Source organism: Mus musculus, chromosome X (assembly GCF_000001635.26).
Source record: "Mus musculus strain C57BL/6J chromosome X, GRCm38.p6 C57BL/6J".
NCBI lineage: Eukaryota > Metazoa > Chordata > Mammalia > Rodentia > Muridae > Mus > Mus musculus.
In genome coordinates this window covers 50,920,483-50,944,225 of record NC_000086.7, presented here as the reverse complement: position 1 = coordinate 50,944,225, position 23,743 = coordinate 50,920,483, and the positions used below count along the sequence as shown (strand labels likewise).

Below are 23,743 nucleotides of genomic sequence, written 5' to 3'. Positions count from 1 at the left end.
ATGCCCTATAAACTGGGTGACATAAACAACACATTCCTTTTCTCATAAGGCCAGGCATAGAGCTCTAAGCTCAATGTGTTTACATGACGCGTGGGGCCATTTCTCAAGGCTTCTAAGTATCTGTCTTCTCCTCCCCATATTTTTACATTCTTGGTGTATTGTCTATTCTCTCTGTGCCTGAGTCTGAATTTTCTTTTCCTCTGTAGGCACCAGTCTGATTTGGTGATAACTTACCTCATTTACCTTGTTTGAATTTAATGACCTCTTTCAGACCAATACCATCCTCAAATTTCTGTAATTATTTGTGTTTTTACTGGGTGAAACTACTTCAACATGTTGAATTTTGGGCGACAACTCAATAGCAGCCCTTATGAAGGGAAACTTAGAAATGATGAGCAAAATTATCATGATGTTACTTTTAACCAGCAACTCCACTTCTGGAGATCTGGTGGAAAGTCAGACCTACAACCACAAATGGCGATAATTATTTCATCCTTGTTGAGGCAGAAAAGAATGATTTGGGAGCAATGGAGTACACTGTGGTTTGTCTACACAATACAAAACGCCTCTGTGAGAAGAAAGGAGGAAGCTCTCTGCACTGCTGTCAGAGATCTACTTGCACTATGAGAGTAAGAAAGGCAAGCAGTGAACAGCATAATAACAGCCTGTTCCTGTTGTCTACATAGAGAAGATACATTTGGATTGGCTTGCACGGTATTTGTATAAGCACTGGATGGAAAACAAGGACAAGAAAAAGAAACAGATCAATTTGATTATTGATAAGGGTATGCGGCATAGAACAAAGCAGGCAGGGGTGGAAATGAAACTCTCTGTATTTTCTTGGCTGTATGCTTTTTCTTTCCTAAGTTATGGATGTTTAAAACAATTGAAAGCATATATTTGATATATATATATATATATATATATATATATATATATATATATATGGATGAAGGATATATAAGAACAAAGGATATGAGTTTCCATTTGTAAATCAGGTGAATCCAAACTAATTAAGAGATGTATTTTTAAAGTGTAAAGCATAGCTCATGTGGCTTGTGGCTCAGCCCCAGGATCTCTAGTATAAAATGAGACTAACTCATCTTTTGGCTTCCGAGAATGGCTATTCTCAGCTTCTCCAAGTTTAATCAAGTGTTTCCAAATTGCTCGCTTTTGAAGAAAAAGAGAGCCGAGACTGTTTACTCCCTGTTTTCTTTTTCTTTGCAGAAAGGCCGTGCGTTCAAAGTCCAGTTGGATTTCCCGTGGACCAAAGAGGAGGCTGCCCGGATGCTATCGATCCTCAGTACTCAGCAGTGCAAACGCCCTTGGGTGTGCTTCACTTCAAGCAAATCCAAGTGGGCCCGGCTGGAAGCAGGGATGCCTGGCTGGGGGTGGGGGGGACACGCGTGCTCAGCATCCAGCTGAGAATGAGATGCCTGGAGAAAGCCCCCTTCCTGTCACAGCTCCCACAGCCATCTGAATCTACTTGCTCGCAGCCCAACGGCCTCGCTGAGGATGCTCCATTTAAAAGTGCAGTTTTTGGATGATTCCCAGAAGATTTTTGTGGTTGATGTAAGTGGAAATCACGTCGCTATTATTCCTTTATTATTCATTCAATAATGGTCATTTGTGGACAGCCCATTAGCAGCACTGTTATATCTTCTTTAGAACCGAATGAAAGAGGACTGTGGTTTTTAGATTTGGAAAAGGAGTCTTATTTAATGTCACGATTTGGCTCATGTTTTCCCATTAACCTTTCTTCTAGAACTTGCTCTCTTTTCTCCAGGGACATTGAAAACAGATTTGAAAAATACGCTAAATATTTGTGCAAAGGCAACAGCAACTTAGTTCTACTACCCAATAAGGCATTATTGTTCAGTGAAATTATTTATCTGGGAGTCTCACTCCCGGAGGTTCTGAGGGAAATGAGGGGAAAGCTGGCGCCCTTTCCTCAGAACAAATCTAAGGGTTACAGGGAGCAGAGTTACAGCTCTAATGAGAACTTCAGGAAGCAATGCTTCGAAGAAGGGAGAAAGGATAAGAGACGATTTAGTTTGATTTAGCACTTATACTTCACAGTTCTTAATCTAATTCCTAGCTACAGGATGATGGCGTACAATTATACCTCATTTCTTCAAGAAAGAACAAATGTATTAAGCACTTCACCTAGTGCTGAAAGCTCCAACATCTTAAGAGATGTGCAATTTGATGTCAGGATTTATGCATGAGCATTTTGAAACGTTCTGCTTTTCATTTTATTGGAAGCCAAACTGCTCTTTCCTGTGACATTTGCATTAGCTTCTAACAAGGAACAAACAGTTCATTTTCCATGAAATTCATACAAAAAATGTTGTGGGTTCTTTTTTTTCCTCTACCAATAAACTGAAAACTACTCTAAGCTCAGCCGTGATGTAGGGTGTGAGGGTAGCCCATTTTTCCAAAGAGGATTTTATTTTGATTTGAATCGTGTTTTGTTGGTGATGACTTTCTGGCTTCGGCTGCTATTTTGCTGTCTCTTCCTTTCAGTTTTATGTGCAAAGGGAATTTCTAGTTCTTCGGACCTGAATGATTTGTTTTTGTAGCAAATGGATTCCATTAGAGTTATGGGGGCATTTCCTATTCTTTCTTGGTAGTGTATGTGAGGGGTGAAAAATGTCTTTTGAGTAATTTGTCCATTTGCAAGCTGGTGGTGGACTGGTCCAGTGCTCCAGAACCCAAATTACTGAGCTGGGTATTCAAAAGATACTGCTTTAGGCTAAGTTTTTAATAGATACTTCAGGCAACTCAAAGAGAAATCTTTGACAAAAAGTGACAGAAGAGTTTTATAAATGTGCAGTTCTAATTCAGAGCCAATTATATGGGGAGTGGGGAGCATGGTACTATAGCGCCACAGAATTCACCTCCCCAAGAACCAATTCCAGCAGCTTGAAGCCAGCCTGACTTGGCTTCAAGTCAGATTGTCTCTTTCCAGCTGCAACACATTGTGTTCCTTGGAAAGATAATGAGAGAGATTTGATACCCAGCAATTCGAGTGTCAAAGCAAAGCATCTGATGCCTTTTACTTGGTGGAAGGTTGCACCATGAGTAGCAATCATGGTGCCTTTCTGAGTGGGAATAGCATGGGCTACAGTGCTAGAAGCATCTTTGTTGTGAGGGTAACAGAATTTGACTTAGCATTTGGCCATTTGACATGACAGTGTCTTCTTAACCAATGGTAGGCATAGAAATAATGGTGGTGGTGGTGGTGGTGGTGGTGGGAGTATGGTGGGGGTGCAGGATCACGGGATAGCTTGTACACTATCACTGTGTGTACACAATCACTGTGTAGTGTATAAGTACAGAGTGAGGGTTTTGAATCCAGAACTCTTCCCCATACTCTTCCTTCCACAACTGGATCCAGGGAACTCATCAGACAGTAGTTACCAAGGCCTGAAACATTGCTCACAAAGATGATTTTTTGTATTGTCCCCAAAGGATGTATAATTTAGCATACGGTGAACATTTGTGGCCTTTGTAAACCATTAGCATGTCAGTATTTTTCTTACCCATGGAAGAACTACTGAGCAAGGTGGTCACTAGAAGTCAGGGATACCATACTGGAACTTTGTTTACTGATTTCAATGCAGATGCATAAATGCAACAGAATGGTGCAATCCTGTGACACCCCCTCTCCATTTCCAAAGTGCTGGGACTACAGGTCAGCATCAGCTACAGATGGGGTTTGAGGCCAGCCTCAGCTAGGAGAGACTTGGGCTCAAAACAACAAACAAAATAATAAGCTGGCAGAAAGTTCTCTTCTATTAGTGCTAGTATTTTAAACAGCTTAGAGTAATGCTTGGGCTTATAAAGAAGAGAGGTCATTGTAGCTGAGAAAAGCCATGTGATAAGGTTTCTGGTACTGAAGTCTGAAGAGGGAAGGGAGATTTTCCTTTAAAGATAAGATTCAAGGAAGTAATTTATTACACAAGCTAAAATAGTGGACAGGCAATCATCCATGCTGATTTTATAGCAAGTACGGCAGGAGAAATATAATAAGGACATATTATCAGATAGAATACTGTCATGTAGGAAATGTTATTCAACATTCAGAATCCTTTATCCAAATGCCAGTGACATTATCTTTAGGATATTCTCAATATGCAAGAGCTGGCTCAGACCTATAGATTGTGACATCTGATTTGTCAAAGCTCCACAAGGAACTTAAGTCAAAAACTGATTATATGGTCACATGCTAAGGTCACCATTTCCAATAGGATTAGGTACACTGGAGACTCCTCATTAATCACGAGAAGGCCAAATGATGTGAGAACATCAGATCTAAGGAACAGATGTGTAGTTCATTAGAACAGGTTAACAGGTTGGTAAGGCATCTGTAGCCCCCAAAGCCCTATCATTGACATTTATTAATTCATTAATACAGCTATTTGGCTAAAAATTATTATTGAGGATCTCATAAGTCCATGTCCTGTTTTGTAAGCAACCAATGCTAGCACAGGGGTTTATTCAATAAATTCAAGTCAGATCTTGAACTTAATGAGAATTTGAGATTATTGAGAATTATTGAAATTATTGAGATATTGAGAATATCATAAAGTTCTTTTCAGCAAGGAATATTCTAGCCTAAGCAGTGGTAGCTAGACAGTAACTTGGCCTGGGTATCTGTTTCTTCTTGTTAAATTGTTGATGTGATTAGTGTGCATTTGCCTTATTCTGTCTTTAACTTGTAATCTCTTTAGTTAGATTATTAGGAAGAACATCTGGCTCCAGAGACATCCTGTTTGTTTGAAGTTTCTTTGCTCTAAGGCAATGTGTGTTGATTTTATAGATGAAGCATCTGAAAATGTTAGTCATCCTTTTCCACTGTGATTTTTTTTAGAAGAGTGTTAAGGAAGTGTAGGCAAGGCAGAGAACTTCAGCATTGTCAAAACGTGCCTGCTGAAGTATGATCCTAGGAAGAACACAGAGTAAGAGCCTCATCTTGCTTTTCAAGTCCCCATACACATTTCATAAAACTGATCATTGTTACACTTTGGCATCATCCTTAGGGCTACTGTTAATATCCTTAGGAGATCAAGGGTAACCTTTTGGATAACGATGAGAGTGAGTGGACAGAGTAGCTATAGAGTAATATCATATGGTTCAAAAAGTGATTACAAGTTTTAGTGGAAATTCGATTTTGCTTCTTCAACAAAAGGACCAGAGAATGAAGAAATCATATGACCAAAGCTAAACTTTCCTGGACTGTTAGAGGTTTTTATATTGACTACAAATCCCTAATACACTTTCCATATATACACCAGTAGGAGTGAAAGAGTGTCTCTGTACCTCAACTTCCTTGTAACTAGAGATGATGCTCCCTTTAGTTTTAGATAGAGAACATTATAAAATAGTTATCCCAAGACCACAGTCAATGCAGTTTGGTCTGACATCTACCCAATCCCTCTGCTGCTTTCTTGTCTTCATTAAAGCTATTGTTTCTGGATTTTCAAAACTCATTTCAACTTGATAGTTTCTAGAAACTAAAGGCAAAACAGGAGGTTAAAAATTGTTTGCCTTTAACGTTTATCTGATTGTTAGGTGATCTGGCTGTCTGTCTAGTGATTACCCAGAGAAGCACACAGTGAATCATCTGCTACCCTCAGGAGCCCACAATAAAGGTCACTAGGTCTCCTTTCCTAACAAGGACAAAGGGTAGGCAGTGTCAAGAATGAGCATTATCTAAGCCAAATGGAAAAGCAAAGAACTGCCCAGTGTCTTTTCTTTTGAATCAGTAGTGGAATCTACTTTATAGATTCTTGTCTAAGAATTTCTTTTTCAGTTTGTAGTGATGAGTGAACTTTTGTAATTTGGTCAATAGACAATTGGATAACCTCTTGTCCCACATTACAATGCTATGTTTTCCCAACTGCAGTGACGGGGATTGCTCTGGTATAATTAAAATGCACCTGGATTTCAGGCTACAAACCCCCCATAGTCTTAGGCCAGTTACATATCCTCTTTGTTCCTTGAAACGTTGTGAGGGAGGAGCACTGGAAAACCGATAATGTTTATCTGAAGCTGATAAACCAGCATAAATTGGAATCTGCACTTATGAGCTGTGGGGCCTTGAGGAGCTTATCTGATCTGAGTCTCAGCTGAATCACAACTGTCAAAACCCAGACTTAACAACAACAACAACAAAAAATATCAGGAAATTTCCCCAAAGAGTTAGCTATTTAGGTTATTGAGTAGGAGGGAACCAAGAGAGCAAAAAGTGAGAGGTAGAATGAGATGCTATCAGCAAAAGAAAACATGAAGATCAACGTGTCAAAGAGAACAGAAGACATTGGGTCTTTCACAGAAGGGAAAGATCAGCTTGGTAGGTTGAGTTAAAAAGAAGACAGGGTTGTCTTAAAGAACTGCAGGGACAAAAATGGAGCAGAGACTGAAGGAAAGGTGGTCCAATGGCTGCTCCAACTTGAGATCCATTTCAGGGGGAGGGGGCACCAAGGACCAACACTACTACTGATGCTATGATGTGCTTACAGACAGAAACCTGGCATGGCTGTCCTCTGAGAGGCCCTACTAGCAGCTGTCTGAGACAGAGGCAGATACTTACACCCAGCCATAGGAAGGAAGTCAGGGACCCCCAAGGTTGAATTAGGGGAAGGATTGAAGAAGCTGAAAGGGAGGGGGACCCCATAGGAAAACCAGCAGTCTCAAGTAACCTGGACCCCTGGGAGCTCCCAGAGACTGAGCCACCAGGCAGGAAGCATACACATTCAATCTCAAAATAAGCCAGGCTGGACTATTGATTATTTCAAACTGAAATCATTTGAGGACTGTAACTTAGAGAAGGGCCATATGACCTGTGTCTTTCGACATGCAGTAAGTCATAATGGTTCTTTCAGGAGGGATGGCCCTCACATACCAAAGCTGGGAAGGGCCTTAGTCACAAGAGACTGGTCATTAAGGTTGCAAGTGACCTTGAATAAACAAACTCTTTGATGTAACCCTAATCTTCTAATGGTATCTACATCCATTCGCCACCAGGTATCTCTGTATCGATAGCCCAAGAATTTACCACCCTAGTCCAGATACCAAACTGTCACATTACTTCCAAGATTCTTTGTTCTTTGTCTAAATAGTAAGGATATTGTGTGCTTTGATCATATCTTCAGAATTCACTGTTGTGAAGAGTGCCACGTACAGGTAAGATTAGCAAAACTATTGTGTAGTTAATCAGCTAGTGTGTTAGTTAGGTTTCAAAATCCGTCCAAAGAACCCACACAGGAACTGAGAGAGGAAGAGGGTTCTCAATACCCTTTTTCCTCTCTCCTGTAAAGTATGAGTTTAGTCGGGGGTGAATAAAGAGAGGAAAGATGATGGATGCAAGAGAGGCTAAGGGGGCAGAATTTTTACAACCGTTTTATGACTCCTGTTTGGATATGGAAGGAAAGTGATAAGGGATGAAGTGAGAAGGAATGCAAATGGTCTTCCTGTTTCTGGCTGAGGTGACTGAGCACTGAGATTGAGAACAGAGCGACCAGAGTACACTGAGGAGGGACAGAGATAATTTTTGCTTTTGGATTTAAAGATGTAATTATGGGAAAAAATGTGTGTGGAGCTGCTTCGACCTTAATTCTAGTCACAACTCTTACAGTTTTTGGGTGGGTATTCAGGAAGGGCTCAAGTCCTCTTTGAGCCCGTGGTTTTATCAGTTGGATGGTAATAATCGTCCTATCACCTAGCTTGGGATGACATTGGGAAAATAAAAGGGAGAACAGATGTGAGGCTCCTGGCACTGCGTAGAAACCCGAGGCTTTGTTTACCTCCCACTCCTTGCTCATAGAACCATCATTTCTTGGCTTTACAAAGCAATGGAGAGTAACTACAGACTTTGGCCTACAAATTGGAATTTCTTTTCGAACTTCTTGAGCTTGTCAATCACCTTGGTTGAGCAAAGCTGTGCTCCCTAGCTCTTTGCTTTCTCTGGGGCTTTGGAGCTAGCGGTTAATTCATCTTGCCATTCCAATGGAGGTTTGCCTCGGAGCAGCCTCAAGGGCACATGCTATACTCCAAGAGCCATCCATCCTTCGAGGGTCAAGAGTAACTGTCTAGTATTACCTAGATTAACACAATTTCCTTTGAGGGAGTAGATGGAAATAGCCAAAACCTTTGTGCTTGCCCACACTGTAATTTAATTCATGGTCACAACTTATAGTAATGCTAATCCACTCAATAATAGCAACAATAATTGTCATAGGTAATGCTTACCAGCACTATATCCCGGATATGTTTCATCTTATATAATTCTCACAGGAATCAAACAAGTGTCACTATCAAGAGTAGTTCTATAACTTCTCTGTGACTCAAGTTTTATCTCATCTATAAAAGGGAATATTACTAGTATGCACTCCACAGAGCTGTTCCAAATTAACATAAGTAAGAAAGCCAAACCAGTAGCACACACTGAGGCCCAATGAATGGGATGCTGAGTATAATTTATTATTACACTTTTACTTACTACTTCTATGTGGTATGGTGTGTGTCATGATGCATGTGTAGTGGTTAGATGATAACTTGTGTGCGCATGTGTGTGGGGGTGTGGGGGGGCGGGGTCAGTCTTCTCTTTACACCACTGAGCCATTACACTGGCTCACCCAAGTTTAAATGTTGAACAGACATCCTGAGACTTATGTTTAGGTGACAGTAGCCCAAGCTGTTGAAGTCAGAAATAGTAGGTTCCTGTCCATTTGTACAGACATGAAAATGGATGCAGAGTGGGAGATTGGGTTTCCCCAATGTCTTAGCTTGATAGTCACAGACAATCTAACATCAGACTCTTGGACAATATGTGTATTTGGAAAGGAGGCATTTTCTGCAGTTGCGTTGTGTTTAGTGAAGTTGCCTGAGCGTTCTGGAGTTTGTAATCTGCCCTGTAGATCCATGCAGACTACTTCTGCAGAGTGGGTCCTCAAAATGAAGGTTTTGCTGATAGAAAAACAGGGGCCGGATGAGCTCACTACCTCCCCCAGCTGTGCAAAGATGGCCAAAGGAAGGACCTTGGAAGTCAGGTCACACACACACACACACACACACACACACACACACACAAAGTCAGCTGGGAAGCATAAAGTCCCAGCCTAGCCAATGTTAGCAGCGTCTTTGCCAGGGATTTATTTGTGGTTACTGGGGGCCAGTGCTGCCTGGTGAATGCTTTTGTTTGAACTGAGCCTCACAGCCTAAGGTTTGTTGATTCGGAAAATAAATTGAACTGAAAAAGAAAGAAAAGGCTTGTGTTCTGCCTGTCAAGCAGCCAAGAGACCCTATGTGGTTTGGGTGTTGCTCATCTCCATCCCCATCCCCACCCCCACCCCCACCTGGAGGCTCCTCCTCTGCTTCACCTGGCTGCCAGGCTGCTTTCCTGGCAGCTTTCAGAGGAGATGCCTGGCCTGCAGCCTGCCCTTCCCCAGCCTCCTCACTCTCCCCAGCTGAAAGGAGGAGGGACCAGTCCAGAGAAGCTCTGAAGGGAGCTTTGTGGGGAGAAGGCTGGGGAACTGACTTTGGAGTCAGGTGTGTAATGGCTGGATGTTTATTCAAGCCTGCCCTTGTGGGAACCTCAGGAAAGAGTTTTAGCTGGTTGAGGTCTTGTCGCTTTCACCACAGGTCAGTGCCCCTGCCTGCTGCCCCTGTGCCATTCTGGTGCTGTGGAGTCCTAGTTGAGGCTCTCCAATCTTCTCCTGTCACTCAGTTGCTAGAGAGCAAGATTCCAGCGAATTCTATACACATTTTCCTCTACTCCAGGGACAGATCTCCTGTATTTGTGCCATTGTCTGACCTGTCAGGAACACAAATAGGTCACAGTCTCAAGAACTTAGTTTTAACTTCTGCTTTAAGACAATGAAGTTGACAACTACAATACATGGAGAGGATTTTTTTCAAAGTGATTTCTGGGAGTCTAATGTCTTGGGGGTCAAAGGGGCATAGCCCTGGGGGCAGAAGCAACTTTAGAGGGTGGTGACAGGCATGGCCCAGCTATTTCCTATAAGGGCCTGAGGCCTCCCAGCCAAGTGTCAGAGAGCAGTGCCAGCCTTTGTGATACTTGGTGCCATTTAACAGCTCTGTGCTGACTGAGAGCTGGAAAACACTTGATTAAAGCATGGAACCACTGAGAGACCTGGCCTTCAGAGTGCATCTGTACAGGAGGTGGGTAGTACAAGGTTGGTTCAAGGGGCACTAGGGCAATGCATGCCTCATAAGATCTGCTGAAATCTACAGCACTAAGGATGATGGGAAGTGACAGACAGCAGGGGAGCACTCATTCAGGCTATGGAACTGGCTTGGCTGGTGCATAGCTTGTCTGCTTCTTAATAGCTCAGCTCTGTGAAGCTCCCCCACCCCACAGGCCACCAGAATCTTTATTCTCTCTTTTCCTCTCTCCCCAGCCTCCTCCCCCACTTCTGGGTCCAAGGTGTGGGGCCAGAAGACAGAGGTCTGTCTAGGGTGAGCTGACCCCAGGCCCTGGAAGCATTTAAGCTTGGCGCCTCTCTGCTAATCTTGGGGCTTAGCTGTCTTAAACAAGCAGTCCTTTGTCCTCAGAGATTCCTTTCATGATGATGAAATTCACCTTTCAGCAGACCTAGGGAAAGACAAAGGCTCCCCAGAACTTCACACTCTGGGATATTTGAAGTGATGGAGAAGTTTCTGTCACAAAGTTACTGCCAACAGCTTTTGAAGCTATGAGATACCATTTCCTGACCTACCTCTGTACCAGGTGGTCCCGCTTGTTTCACACACTCACTACTTAGGGAATTTGGGAGACAGATATGATTGTGTTCATTCATTCACTTAACTAGAGCTCCGGAGTCTTTAATACTTCCAGGCACCACACGGGCCTTGAAGGAGTCCATAGGCTGGAGGAAGAACTAAAAATGTGCGTAGTGTAGAATCTGCACCAGACATCTACTGCAATAGGCTGTTCCCCCTGGCACCGTGGAGATGGTCATGATTAGAGCTCTCTAAAGGAAGCCATGTCTGCCCTGAGCCCTAAGTGACCAGTGCTAATTATTTAGGAATGTACTGGGGAGTTGGGGACAGAGGGATGGGAGTTGAAGTTGGTCTAGAGTCACTGGAGAAAGCCAGGGGAGGCCTGTGAAGTGTAGATCAAACTGATTTACTGCTTGGTACTGACTGGTTCTCAGTCATGAGGCAAGAGGATGTGGAGAGTGGATACAGGAAGAAGCAAGGGCCGAGGGAGGAGTTTCATATGCAGAAATTAATGTTCCTCAAGGTTTCATGTGAGCCCAAGGTCATACAATGACAAGTAAAGACAAGTCAGGAACTACAGGGAATGCGCTGACTGCAGACACCCCTCCCCCGCCCCCCCCCCCCCCAGTGTGGGGTCAGAAAATCCTGGCTTGCTTCATGAAGAGCATAACTATTGACTATCATGTCTCCTCTTTACAACTTGAATTTGGAGTTCACCATTTAAAACTATATTTTAAAAATGTGTTGATTTTATTTAGGTGTATGTCTAAAACACCTAACAACAACAATGGCCCTCCACGAGCTAGAGACAACTAAGTCTCTAGAAAAGAAATGTGTCCCACGGAAATGGTTAAGGCTGTGTATATTGATGTGTGGACTTCTTTCTATGCAAAGATATTTCTCTTAATTTTGTTTGCAATTGCTAAGAGGAGAAGACAGCTTACATGGTCAATAAGGTGGTTTCCAATGGCATTTGTGGTACAATACTAAGCTTTGAAACAGTTTGTCATTGAAGATTTAAGTGACATATACTTTGAGAATTATTTAAAAAGCTTTACTATAAGGTCCTTAGATTTGGCTGACTCTGATGAGATTAAGAGCACATAATTTCTTCTTTTCCTCACTTCTTTTTGAGACGGGGTCACATCTAGCCCAGGATCTCTTTTAGCGGAATGAATTTGCTGCATAGTAGAGGCTGGTCTTGAATTCTGGATGCTCTTGCCTCCACATCCCACGTACTGAGACTCTAGAGGTGCCTTAGCATAGCTGCCTCATTCCAGACCAATTTGTTTAGTCATTTGTTTTTGAGATAATATCTTATTGATGCCAGAGCTGATCTGGAACCCTCAGACTCAGGGGTGTCTTCCAAAATAGTTGAGACTAAAAGTGTGTACCACCACAAACCATCATGCCTGATACAATGATTTTAATGAGAGCATATTGCTTTGGAATAAACCCGGAACCAAAACAAGGGAAAATTCATTTTTAAAAGCTGTCCCAATGATAAATATGTGAGATAATGCATACGTTAATTAGCCCAAATTAATCACTCCACAGTATATACATATTTTTAAATGTCATGCTGTGCATGATAAATATGTATAATTTTTACCTGTTCATTTACAACTAATAAATTTAAAACAGTTGCAGTTTAAGTTCTGTTTCTGCATAAGCCTCAAAATGGGAGTGCCTCTTAAATTGGTAAAGTTGCTTGTGCCAGTCATGTGCCCTGCAGACATTCTAGGTACCTACCCATAAATATAAGCACATTGCCTACTATGACACCCAAACTCTTTCCCAGCCAAAATTTTAATGAGAATAGCTAGTATATGTTAAAAGAATGTTTGTATTCCAGATGTTAAGCTAAGAATTCTGCACACATTCCCTCATTGAAATTCACAATAAAGTAGGCGATAGCACCACTTCTACTTAGTGGGGGTGGGGGGTGGGTGGGGAAAAGAGCAGAAGCAACCCGTTCAAGGTTGCTGATTAGTCATGCCTCTCATTCCAGCTGCTTGTGGGGTTAAGGAAGAAATGGGGCAAGTTCAAGGGCTGCCTGGGAACACAGGGACAGTTCAAGAGTAACCTAGGCAAATTAGCAAAACTCAAATTTAAGCGTACTGGGAACATAGCTCAGTGATAGGGTACTTGCCAGACTTGTGTAAGGCCCCATGTTCAGTCCCTAGTACTAAAAATGTCTCTAACTAGCTAAATAGTAGAAAGAAGCATTGGATGAGGTGGTGTAGGTGAAGATCTTATAGGTATGGCCATTTTACCAATTCTGTTTATTTGTTTTTGGAGACAGGGTTTTTCTGTGTAGCCCTAGCTGTCCTGAAACTCACTTTGTAGACCAGGCTGAGCTCAAACTCGGAGATCAACCTGCCTCTGCCTCCTGAGTTTTGGGACTAATGGTGTGTGCCACCATGCCCAACTACACTTGACCAATTCTTTAAAGGCTTGTCCTTTCAGAGTTGTTGTGTTGGAGTTAGCTGTCGTGGGCACAAGGAATGGCAACAGGGGAAATGAGTTTAAGGAAGCAGGCTCTGGGATCTCTTAGGGAGCTGTCATAGGACAAACAATAAAAACAGTTCAGAGAGAGATCAGAAAGATGTGGCCTCTGAGCATTACATGAGGACACAAAAAAGTGGTTGTGAGTGTATGTGTGTGTGTGTGTTCTCAGTGTGTAGGATTAAGTACAGACACAGTGATGTCTGTTAATCACTCTGTGAAGGCAAAGTATGTATATTGAATTGTTAGTGCTTAATCTGGGACATAGAAGATGTTCAAAAAATACAAATCTATGAGAGAATTCATGCTCTCAGCTGCTAGGCAGTGAGCCCCTGTTCAAACGAATTAGTTAGCTAATCAAATGCCAGCTTGTTGATTTTAGAAGGCAAAATCTTCAGACAGGAAGGATGAGGCACACATATCTCACGTAGTAGAGTAACATTTTTTTCTATGCAGATGCACTATTGTGTGGTTTCAGTAAGCCTTCAGTGACTCTTTGAAATGGAGATAGCAGAAATGATAAGTGCCCTGCCTCAGGCACTTGCAAGGAACAAAAAAGGAGAGAGGCCACCCTACCCTGACAATCTACAAGAGCCCCTGAAGTCTTTGTGTGGATCCTCCCCAGAACACATTCCTGCTTGGGAAACAAAGCCGAACATCCAGAAAGGGGGAGCATCATTGGCTTTCATTTATAATTAGCAATGAGTCAGTTTAACCAGATCCCTCTACACAAATAATTCCACCTAAGCAATCAGAAGGAAAGCTATCAGAAAGCATGCCTTGGGAATGGCTAACTAATTTTAAGACCCAAATGTTATCATCTATTGGAATCAAGTTTCCCACTGAACATTGTTCGTGACTTCTAAATTCTTCTCGGCTTCCCCACAGTTTCACATTTTGCAAGTTGAATCATGCCTTCTCTTTCGAGTGCATTAGATTTTTTTTTTGGGGGGGGGATGGGCAGCATTTAAAGGAAATATATGAATTAAAAACGCTCTGGACATGACTGTGCTTGCACCTGGATATGACTAGACAGCAGTTCTAGACAGCAGCTTTGAGTTATGATACACACCCTCACAGGAGAGCTGCTGCGGAATCTAAATATTCTTGAGGTGGGGAGCCGTATGGGACCAAACCCACACTAAAGAAGAATGTGGAACCCCTAGGCTTTGGTTGTAGAGTCTGGATTACTTCAAGCCTCCCGAATATTCGAGTCATGACTTGGGTGGTTATATTTCAGTGGAGGTTATAAGGAAAGGTCCAGGGAGTTGCAGACAGGCCCTCAAGTGAAATCATACTGCCCTGCCTCAAGTTTATCTGATCCTTATAAAAATAATAATAAAAAAGCACTTACTGTGTGCACAACATTTCCAGCACCCAGTCAAGAGGCAAATAGAACGAGCTAACTGGGTTCTAAGTAGCTGCTATATCAGGTCTAAGTCAGTACCAAATGGCCAGACGCAAAGGAAGATGCTAGACGTGCTGGGGTCAAGAACTCAAGCACATGTATCATAGGGCAAAAGAAGGGAACTGACAGGCCTTAAGAGATTTTTGTGGGTGTGTGATTGGAAAGAGTCCAAGTGAGGTAGGGGCAGGGGCTCCCAGCGCCAGGATAGAGCTGGTCCCCTTAGTGTGGTCCTCAGTTGTCAAGAAGCAAACACACCTGGCTAATGAGAGGGTGTGGAAAGAATGGAGGAATGAAACCCACTGTCACAGAAAGAGAGTAATCGTTCATCTGATCTGTCGCTACATCATTCAGAATCCCCTGAAGGGGATTTTCTGAATAAAAAGAATTTCATATTCAGTTTCCAGAAATTATAGAACCTAAGCTAATTACAAAGTTTTTTTTTTTTAAACTTTGAGTAAGTGTAAAAACCAAAACATTCGAATATGATCCCTTCATCCATATTCTACTGCTTTTGTGAGTTCAAAACCAGCCTGGACTCTTCATCCAAAGTCCACAAATTCATTCATTTGTTCATTCATTCATTCATTCTCTTTGTCTCTCTCTCTCTCTCTCAAACATACACAGGAAGAGAGAGAGAGAGAGAGAGAGAGAGAGAGAGAGAGAGAGAGAAGAGATGAGAAGAGATGAGATGAGATGAGAAGAGATGAGATGAGAAGAGATGAGATGAGATGAGAAGAGATGAGATGAGATGAGATGAGAAGAGAAGAGATGAGATGAGATGAGATGAGATGAGACATTTTCCTTAGTACCCATAACATGGTAGGACTAGGGCTCTTCTGGAATTCACAGCCTGTCAGAACAGAGTGGCTTCCACCCAAAGCAAAGTTCATTCCAGGATGGAAGAGGTCAGAGCCACGGGAAATTGGAAAGGGGTGTCATGGAAGGCATCAGAGTTAGAAGCAGGAGAAGAAAGGAAGATCAGTAATCCAGTCCAGCGGTGAGAAAGGGTGAGTACATCCCTGCCTGAGTATGAGAGTGTGACTCAGAAGTATGACAGGCAGGTGCTGGGATGTCCAGCATGCTCAGCAGCAAGACGCATCCATGAGACCCTGGCTCCTGTCCTCAGCACCACAGAAAAAAGGAGCTGCTCGGCTATGCTCATTTGCTTATCTTTCATGTGCTCAGGCTGGTAGTTTTCCCTTTATATTTAAGGACAACTTGGTGACCAATATGAGTGCAATACTGGAGACCAGAAGTGCTGGGTCGCATTTCTAGGTGGGCCTACTCCCTGACAGCTCTGAGGCAAGCCTCTTACTTGGGCGGGATCTCAGCTTCCGCTTTGGTAGAGTGAGGGTTTGGAGTGTGGGGTTCAGATGGCTTCTGTTGCGCCCCGCTGTATCCCAGTACTTGATGGAGAATTGATTTCAAGTTTAGAAGAAAACTCCCAGCAACCGTTTGGAATCTGGTTGTGCCTCATGCACAGTGCATGGATTTAGTGCTAAGCGCTTCATGGAAACAAACAATTATAATTGTTTTAATTACCCAGAGTAGCTAGTAATTTCGAGAAGACTCAGAGCTCTGTCTTGAGAATGCTGTTATTACCCTGTCACTTTGCAACAGACTTCTAGTACAAGCATGATAATTTCAATGTCCCAGGAGTGGGGGCATGGATGCTATTAGAGTGGTAATCTTGTGGGTTATTTTTTCCCCTTTTTTCTCCTCTTCGTATAAAGGGGTGACTGAGAGGTGAGAGCTAGCTTGACTCTGTACGACTAATGTAGCAACTTGAGTCAGAGGCAACCTGCCCGGGTCACTGGCAGGCCTCAGTAAAGCCCCAGGCAAGAGAGTATTCTCATTCCCTTGTAGCTTTCAAAAGATGTCTGCCACAAAGTATCACCTATCAGAAACTACACAACGCATTTCCAGAGTTCTCCGTGCAATTTGCTTTCCCTCCGCATCAATACGAGCCAAGGGCAAAAGGGGTGATAGGCAGCTGCTCAATTGAATCTCCAGGACACCCCCAGGACAGTGAAAGTCCCATGGCCGGAACTCTCCTGGAGCAGTTAATCCCCAGCCATTTGAAGGTTCCCATCTTTCACACATACAGGGACTTGGAACAGCTTTTGAGTTGTTCCGAAGCCAAATGAAAAGCAGTTGTAATTTGGTGTGAATTTCACACGTGCACAAGCAACTCTAAGGGCTGGTCTCTCTGCTTCCTCCCAGGAGGACAGCTTAAGTATCCAGTTAAACTGTTTCCCTCCAGGGTTTATTGCTGAGTCCAACGGGTTCTGGGGAAAGACCTCTGTTCACTTCCTACTGCAGTCTTTGTTGTTTTATGTGCAACTGCACCTTGCCCCCCACCAAATGCTAAAAGACAAGATTACCTGCTAAGAAGAGTTCCATTTTAGAAGGAGCTGCCGCTGCCCCCTGCTAATTAGCGTCTCCAAGCTCGTGCAGTTTTCTTCTTATCAGGAGTTAACAGTCCAGAAGGGTGAAGCTTTCCTGTCCCGCCCCGAAGAAGCCTCCTTACCTACATCTCTAGGCAGCTTCTCCATGTGAAGTCTCCTTCCTTTACCCATTTTCTTCTTAGAAAACAGGTTGCAAAGGAACTCGCACAATATGTACTCACTGATAAGTGGATATTAGCCCAAAACATAGGATACCCAAGATATAAGATACAATTTGCTAAACACATGAAACTCAAGAAGAATGAAGACCAAAGTGTGGACACTGTGCCCCTTCTTAGAATTGGGAACAAAACACCCATGGAAGGAGTTACAGAGACAAAGTTTGGAGCTGTGACGGAAGGATGGACCATCTAGAGACTGCCATATCCAGGGATCCACCCCATAATCAGCCTCCAAACGCTGACACCATTGCATACACTAGCAAGCATTTGGTGCAAGGACCCTGATATAGCTGTCTCTTGTGAGACTATGCCGGGGCCTAGCAAACACAGAAGTGAAAGGACCCAGATAGAGCTGTCTCTTGTGAGACTATGCCGTGGCCTAGCAAACACAGAAGTGGATGCTCACAGTCAGCTAGTGGATGGAGCACAGGGCCCCCAATGGAGGAGCTAGAGAAAGTACCCAAGGAGCTAAAGGGATCTGCAACCCTATAGGTGGAACAACATTATGAACTAAGCAGTACCCCGGAGCTCTTGACTCTAGCTACACATGTATCAAAAGATGGCCTAGTCGGCCATCACTGCAAAGAGAGGCCCATTGGACACACAAACTTTATATGCCCCAGTACAGGGGAATGCGAGGGCCAAAAAAATGGGAATGGGTGGGTAGGGAAGTGGGGGGGGGGAGGGTATGGGGGACGTTTGGGATAGCATTGGAAATGTAATTGAGGAAAATACGTAATAAAAATATTAAAAATTTAAAAAAAAGAAAACAGGTTGCATTTGATGAGAGTTTAAGTAAGATGAATGCAACACTTTGGGCAGTTTTTAGATTTTTTTTTCTTAATCTATGGATGCCCACTCATCCTCTCCAGGCATTTAAAACATTATTTATTCATTTATTAACTAATTTTTATTTAGTGAGAGAGAGAGAGAGAGAGAAGAAAGGTGTGGGGGAGCATGCATTAGGTGCACAACTACTCAAGGGAGTCTGTCCCTTGTTTCCCCTGTTGATCCCAGAGATGAGCCCAGATCACCAGGGTTCGGTAGCAAGTGCCTTTACCAGCTCGGCCATCTTGTTGGGCCCAGAGTACCTGCAGTTTTGATGAAATGCAAAAGTAAATAGTGCTGGAGTTTAATCTTCAAGGAGTCCTTGGATTCTTGGGTCAGTAGAGGCTAAGAAATGAGAAAGATTTCTCATTAGTGGGGGTGGGGTGGGGCAGCCAGTGAAGGTGAAGGGCCTGCTGCTGCTTCTCAACACAGGCATTGGGTGTGTGTGAAAGATACAGGGCAGCACTGAATGAAATCTGCACCACTAACAGCATTGCTTTACAGCACTGTTTCTCAACCTGTGGGTCGCCACCCTTTCGGGGGGGGGTTTGCATATCAGCTATTTAAGTTATGATTCATAACAGTGGCAAAATTACAGCTATGAAGGAGCAACTAAATGACTTTATGGTTTGGGGGGGTCACACATCATGAGAAACTATTAAAGGGTCGCAGCATCAAGAAGGTTGAGAACCACTGCTATATGGAGCTCAGGGCTGAAGGTGTTCGAGAAACCCGAAGGGAGCAAGCAGAGTATCCAAAAGGAAGTATGCCCCAACAGTCTCCATTAAAGATACAGTGCGATTATACTGCTTGCGAGTTCTGTAGCAACTGGTTCGGAGCAGTTCCGGAGGGGTGGGCGGGTGTTATCTGAAAAAGAGATAAGGAACAAAGCTCTGAAGTCCACCCCAGGAAGCAGGAAAGAAAAGGCCAGGTGGAGTGAGTTAAAGAGCAGAGGGGATAAATGAGAGCTTTCGTTGTTCTGTCACTATGCCAGCAGAGGGCGTAAGATACGACAAAGGTGGCTTTTCTTTCCGGGCTTGTGAATGTAGGGAATGTCAAAGGAAAGACTTGGATACAAGCATTTATACATCACATTCAAACACCGCACACACACACACACACACACACACACACACACACACACACACACACACACACAGAGGAGCCTTCTTTACAAAGCAGTTTAGAAAATGAAAAGAAAACCGCAGTAGACTTCAAACCGTGACCCCGGTTAAGTGATGATGTCTGCACACCCTTATCCTGATAGGAGGGGCGGCAGTAATGGACTCTGCCCCTTCGCTGCGTCAGCTCTTAGCCCACTGTGGTGCTAGGTCTCTCATCTGGCTTTTCTCTATTGTCACGTCTACCGCCTTCCTTCACATCTATTGTCTCCACTTATCACAACCAGGACAGTACCCTAAAGTTTGCCTTTCCACCTTTGTTTCTCAAAGTAGTCTCAGGCAGCAGCATTTCTTCCATTCTGTCCCACCCCCCTCCCCGTGAGCCGTGAGAACTGCAAACGTTCAGACTCTGGCAGCCCATACTGAAGCAAGGTGTGCGTTTGAAGGAGTAGCCCACGGGAGTCCCGTGGAATTCATCGTTTGGGGCACTGTGCTCTCCTTTCTGCCTTGCATTTCTTTTTTCTTCTTTTTATTTATTTTTATTGGGTATTTATTTCATTTACATTTCCAATGCTATCCCAAAAATCCCCCACCCACTCCCCCACCCACTCCCCCACCCACCCACTCTCACTTCTTGGCCCTGTCGTTCCCCTGTACTGAGGCATATAAAGTTTGCACGACCAATGGGCCTCTCTTTCCACTGATGGCCGACTAGGCCACCTTCTGATACATATGTAGCTAGAGACACGGGCTCCGGGGCGGGGGGGCGGGGGGGTACTGGTTAGTTCATAATGTTGCTCCACTTATAGGGTTGCAGATCCCTTTAGCTCCTTGGGTACTTTCTCTAGCTCCTCCATTGGGGGCCCTGTGATCCATCCAATAGCTGACGGTGAGCATCCACTTCTGTGTTTGCTAGGCCCTGGCCTAGTCTCACAAGAGACAGCTATATCAGGGTCCTTCTTTGCTTTTTTTTTTTTTTAAGCCAGCTCTTGCTCTGTGCCTGATTAGGCATACCCTCTGCCAGGAGTCCCTTGTGCTATCTATCTCTCCATTTTTGTGCAGGTAGGTGCACTTTGGATGAGATCTTATATTGACCCAGCTTACACTCCCACCCCAAGGCACATGGCCCTTCACACTGCTGTGACTAAGTAGCAGCGTGCCTATATTGCCTGCAAGTCTGTTTCCCTTCGTGGCAATGCCTATGTGTTGCCCCCATCAGTCTCACTGCAGAGTAGGCAAGTGCCTTGCAGAGAGCCTGGTCTCAACCTTGTGGACAGAAGTGAAAGGAAGATGGAAAGGGTCGCAGTGGGTAAGGTTATATACAGAATGACAAAGGCAAATGGTTCAAAAATAAACTTCCAGACTATAGACGGGGTAAAGACAAAGTAAACCAAAAGAACCCAGAGGTAAGACTGGTGAAGCCCTTCTCTGTCCCACCATCACAGGCTTCATGGATGGAAATGGAATCACAGGGATGAAGTGACCACAGAGGTCATCCATGCAATTGCCAGTGTAGAAATGTGCAGCAGGAATTCATTCCCATTAGTGGAAACCCAAGGATTGCGCACGTGGGCCCCAGTGATACAGATTTTGATAACATAAAGAAATACCACCTCTGCGGAAAAACAGACCTTGTAAGGGATTCAAATGTTAAGTGCTATGCGACCACACATCGGAGTTTGTCCAGGACAGTCTGGAGTATGCCTGTTGTGAAACCGTAGTTATTATTAGTGACCCCTGTCAACCTTAAAAGTATCCAAGCATGGTTGATAAATTATGTGGCCACTGTACAAATAGTTCTTACGGCAGATACCATGTAAAGTACTTAGTGCAGAGACCGTATAAAGTACTTCAAGAAAATATTCTCATGAGCTATGCATTCTTCTTGAAGTTGGAATATAACTCAAATACTATAACATTCCTAATTTTAAAGTATACAACTAAATGGTCTATAACATTTCTATATGTTGCACAATCATTGAATCCTATGTAATCTTAGGCCATTTTAATCATTCTGAAAAGAAATTTTATACAAAGAGTCACTGCTCATTCAGGCCTCCTGGCCCCTAGCCCCTGAAAATAATCTATAATCTTTTTTCTGTTTTTTTTTAAGCTTTGCTGATTTGAGATATTTCAAATTGATTTACTTATTTATAATAACTGGTCATTTGTGTCTGGCCTTTGATTGTATTGTTTTCCAATGAAAGAAACTGAAGCTCAGGAGAGACGAAGTAGCTTAAGCTTAGCCCTCCCAGGAGGAGAGTCAAAACTAGGCTCAGGTGTGTCTGGGCTGTAAAACCTACATTCTTTATTATTATTAATCATTCCATTCATTTACATCTCAAATGATAGCTCACTTCCAAGTTACCCCTCCAACAACCCCCTGATCCCACATCTGCCCCCCCCCCACTTTTGCCTGTTTGAGAGTGCTCCCCCCACCACCGTCTCCTACCCCACAGCTCCAGCATCCCCCTACACTGGGGCATCAAATTGCCCGGGGAAACAAGGGTCTCTCCTCCCATTGCTGTCAGGAAAGGTCACCCTCTGTTACATATGTATCTGGAGCCGTGGGTCCCTCTAAGTACACTTCTTGGTTGGTGAAAACCTACATTCTTACTCACTATGACATACTGCTCACACCTATGCCTTTGGGTGCTGGTCACATGCTTATAACTCCTCTTGGTCCCTCTCTATGTGCATTCTTTAAAAAAATTTTTGCAAGTTCTCATTCTTTGAGAGTTCATTTAGCCTTTGGAAAAAGTAAAGAGTCTGAGCTTGGTGCAGTGGCACACATCTGTAATTCCAGCCAGCCCCTCTGGAGACTGAGTTAGGAGATTCTGAGTTGAAGACCTGCCTGGGCTACATGGGAAGACAATTTCCCCCAAACAAGCAAAACAAAGCTGAAATGATAAAGAACAGATATGGTAACTTGATGGGACAGTGAGATGGCTCAGTGAGCAGCTTGACAATCTGTTCTCTATCCCCAGAAAATATGGAAACACGAGAAGACAGAACCAACTCCATAAACATTGTTTATCCATCTCCATACCCACCGTAAACATTATGTGTATGCACTGGGATACACAAACATTCATGCACACACACACACACACACACACACACACACACACACACACACACACACAAATACAATCATTAAAGTGGATTATCAAGCTTCATCATAGCTATGGATTGACTTGTATCCTTGAAGAATTCATATGTTGAAGCTCTCATCCATGATGTGACTACGTTAGAAGACAGAGCTTTTAGAAGATACAGTTGAGATTATAAGGGAGGTTGTTCTCCAAGGTCAGTGGCCTTTATGAGCATAGAAGAGAAAACTCCACCCCCTCCTCTCTTCTTCTCCCCCTATTCCTCTACACGTGAAGACTTGGTGAAAAGGCTCTCTAACCAGCATGTGACTTTCCCAGCACCTCCATGTTACAGTGTCAGGTTCTAGAACTGTGAGAATGTTCATTTCTACCGTTTAAGTTTCCCAGTCATGATATTTTGTCATACACAACACAACACACAACAGACAGTCACATTTTGAGGTTAAAGGTGGATGTGAAAATAAAGTAGGATGAAGTAATTATCACTTACGATATCAAGAACAATTTCCTATGGATAGTACAATATTTTGAATGCTAGAGCCAACAGTAGAAATGGCTAATAACTATAAAATACTTCATGTTATATTATGCATTTTAATTTTTATTACATCTACTGAAATCTCTAGAAAAGATAACAAAAGGCAAAAGTGAAAAATAACCTAATAAACTCTGTTAATGTCATATTTTATTTCAATGTATCCTTTGTGGAAGCATAATTAAATGGTCTATAAGTAATTAAATTATTAAAGTATGCATGCCATGGGGATATGTGAGAATCCCTTTCTTAATCTTTTCTTAAGTGCCTGTTAGCCTGGTAACTGACAAAATTTGCTGAAACTGAGATCAGTAATAAATTATATACATATATGCACCAGTAACTTAAATGTATTTTAACAAAATTATACATTTATATATTATTATATATTTTATCTTATATGTTATACAATTTATATAGTCATATATATTAAATGTATATATTTATTACAATAATTTTCTATTGGGTCAAAGTCTTTCTGGTAGGCATGGACTTCAGATTATGTTCTTCTTTGTCCTATTCCCTCCAATCACATAAATCTACCATTTCCAATATTGCTTTATTTAATATGGCAATAAAATGTAGAGGTTTGGGAAACAACACTGAGGACAGAGTTCTCTCACACTTCACTGCTTTCATATTTAAAGCACATTTTACAGGGCATGGGGGATGTTCCTTATGTAATCTTTATAAGGATTGCTTTAACTTTCATAGAAATGAATCCTTACTTAATTACTATATGCATATAATTTAGTTAATAATTTGTTCAAGTATAGTAACAAGTCAAACTGCCCAAATTATTGTAAAGAAAATAGTTACTGATAAGCATGGAACTTGATTGCTCTATGGCAA

The 23,743-nt window shown here is 42.8% G+C and overlaps 1 protein-coding gene across 5 annotated transcripts in view; it reads left to right on the top strand.

Annotated features, from left to right (window-relative positions):
• Positions 1–606: 606 nt before the first annotated feature.
• Frmd7 (FERM domain containing 7) overlaps positions 607–23,743 on the top strand; it is a 50,977-nt gene continuing 27,840 nt past the window's right edge. For 2 of the 5 annotated variants that reach the window (XM_006541505.4, XM_006541507.4), the window contains exons 1-2: positions 616–785; positions 1,228–1,572. In XM_006541505.4, the coding sequence (XP_006541568.1) occupies positions 1,516–1,572 (57 nt within the window). In that variant the 5' untranslated portion in view covers positions 616–785; positions 1,228–1,515. Of the gene's footprint in view, positions 786–1,227; positions 1,573–23,743 lie in introns of those variants that run through there. The other 3 variants (XM_011251013.2, XM_006541506.4, NM_001190332.2) reach the window with 3 other exon arrangements.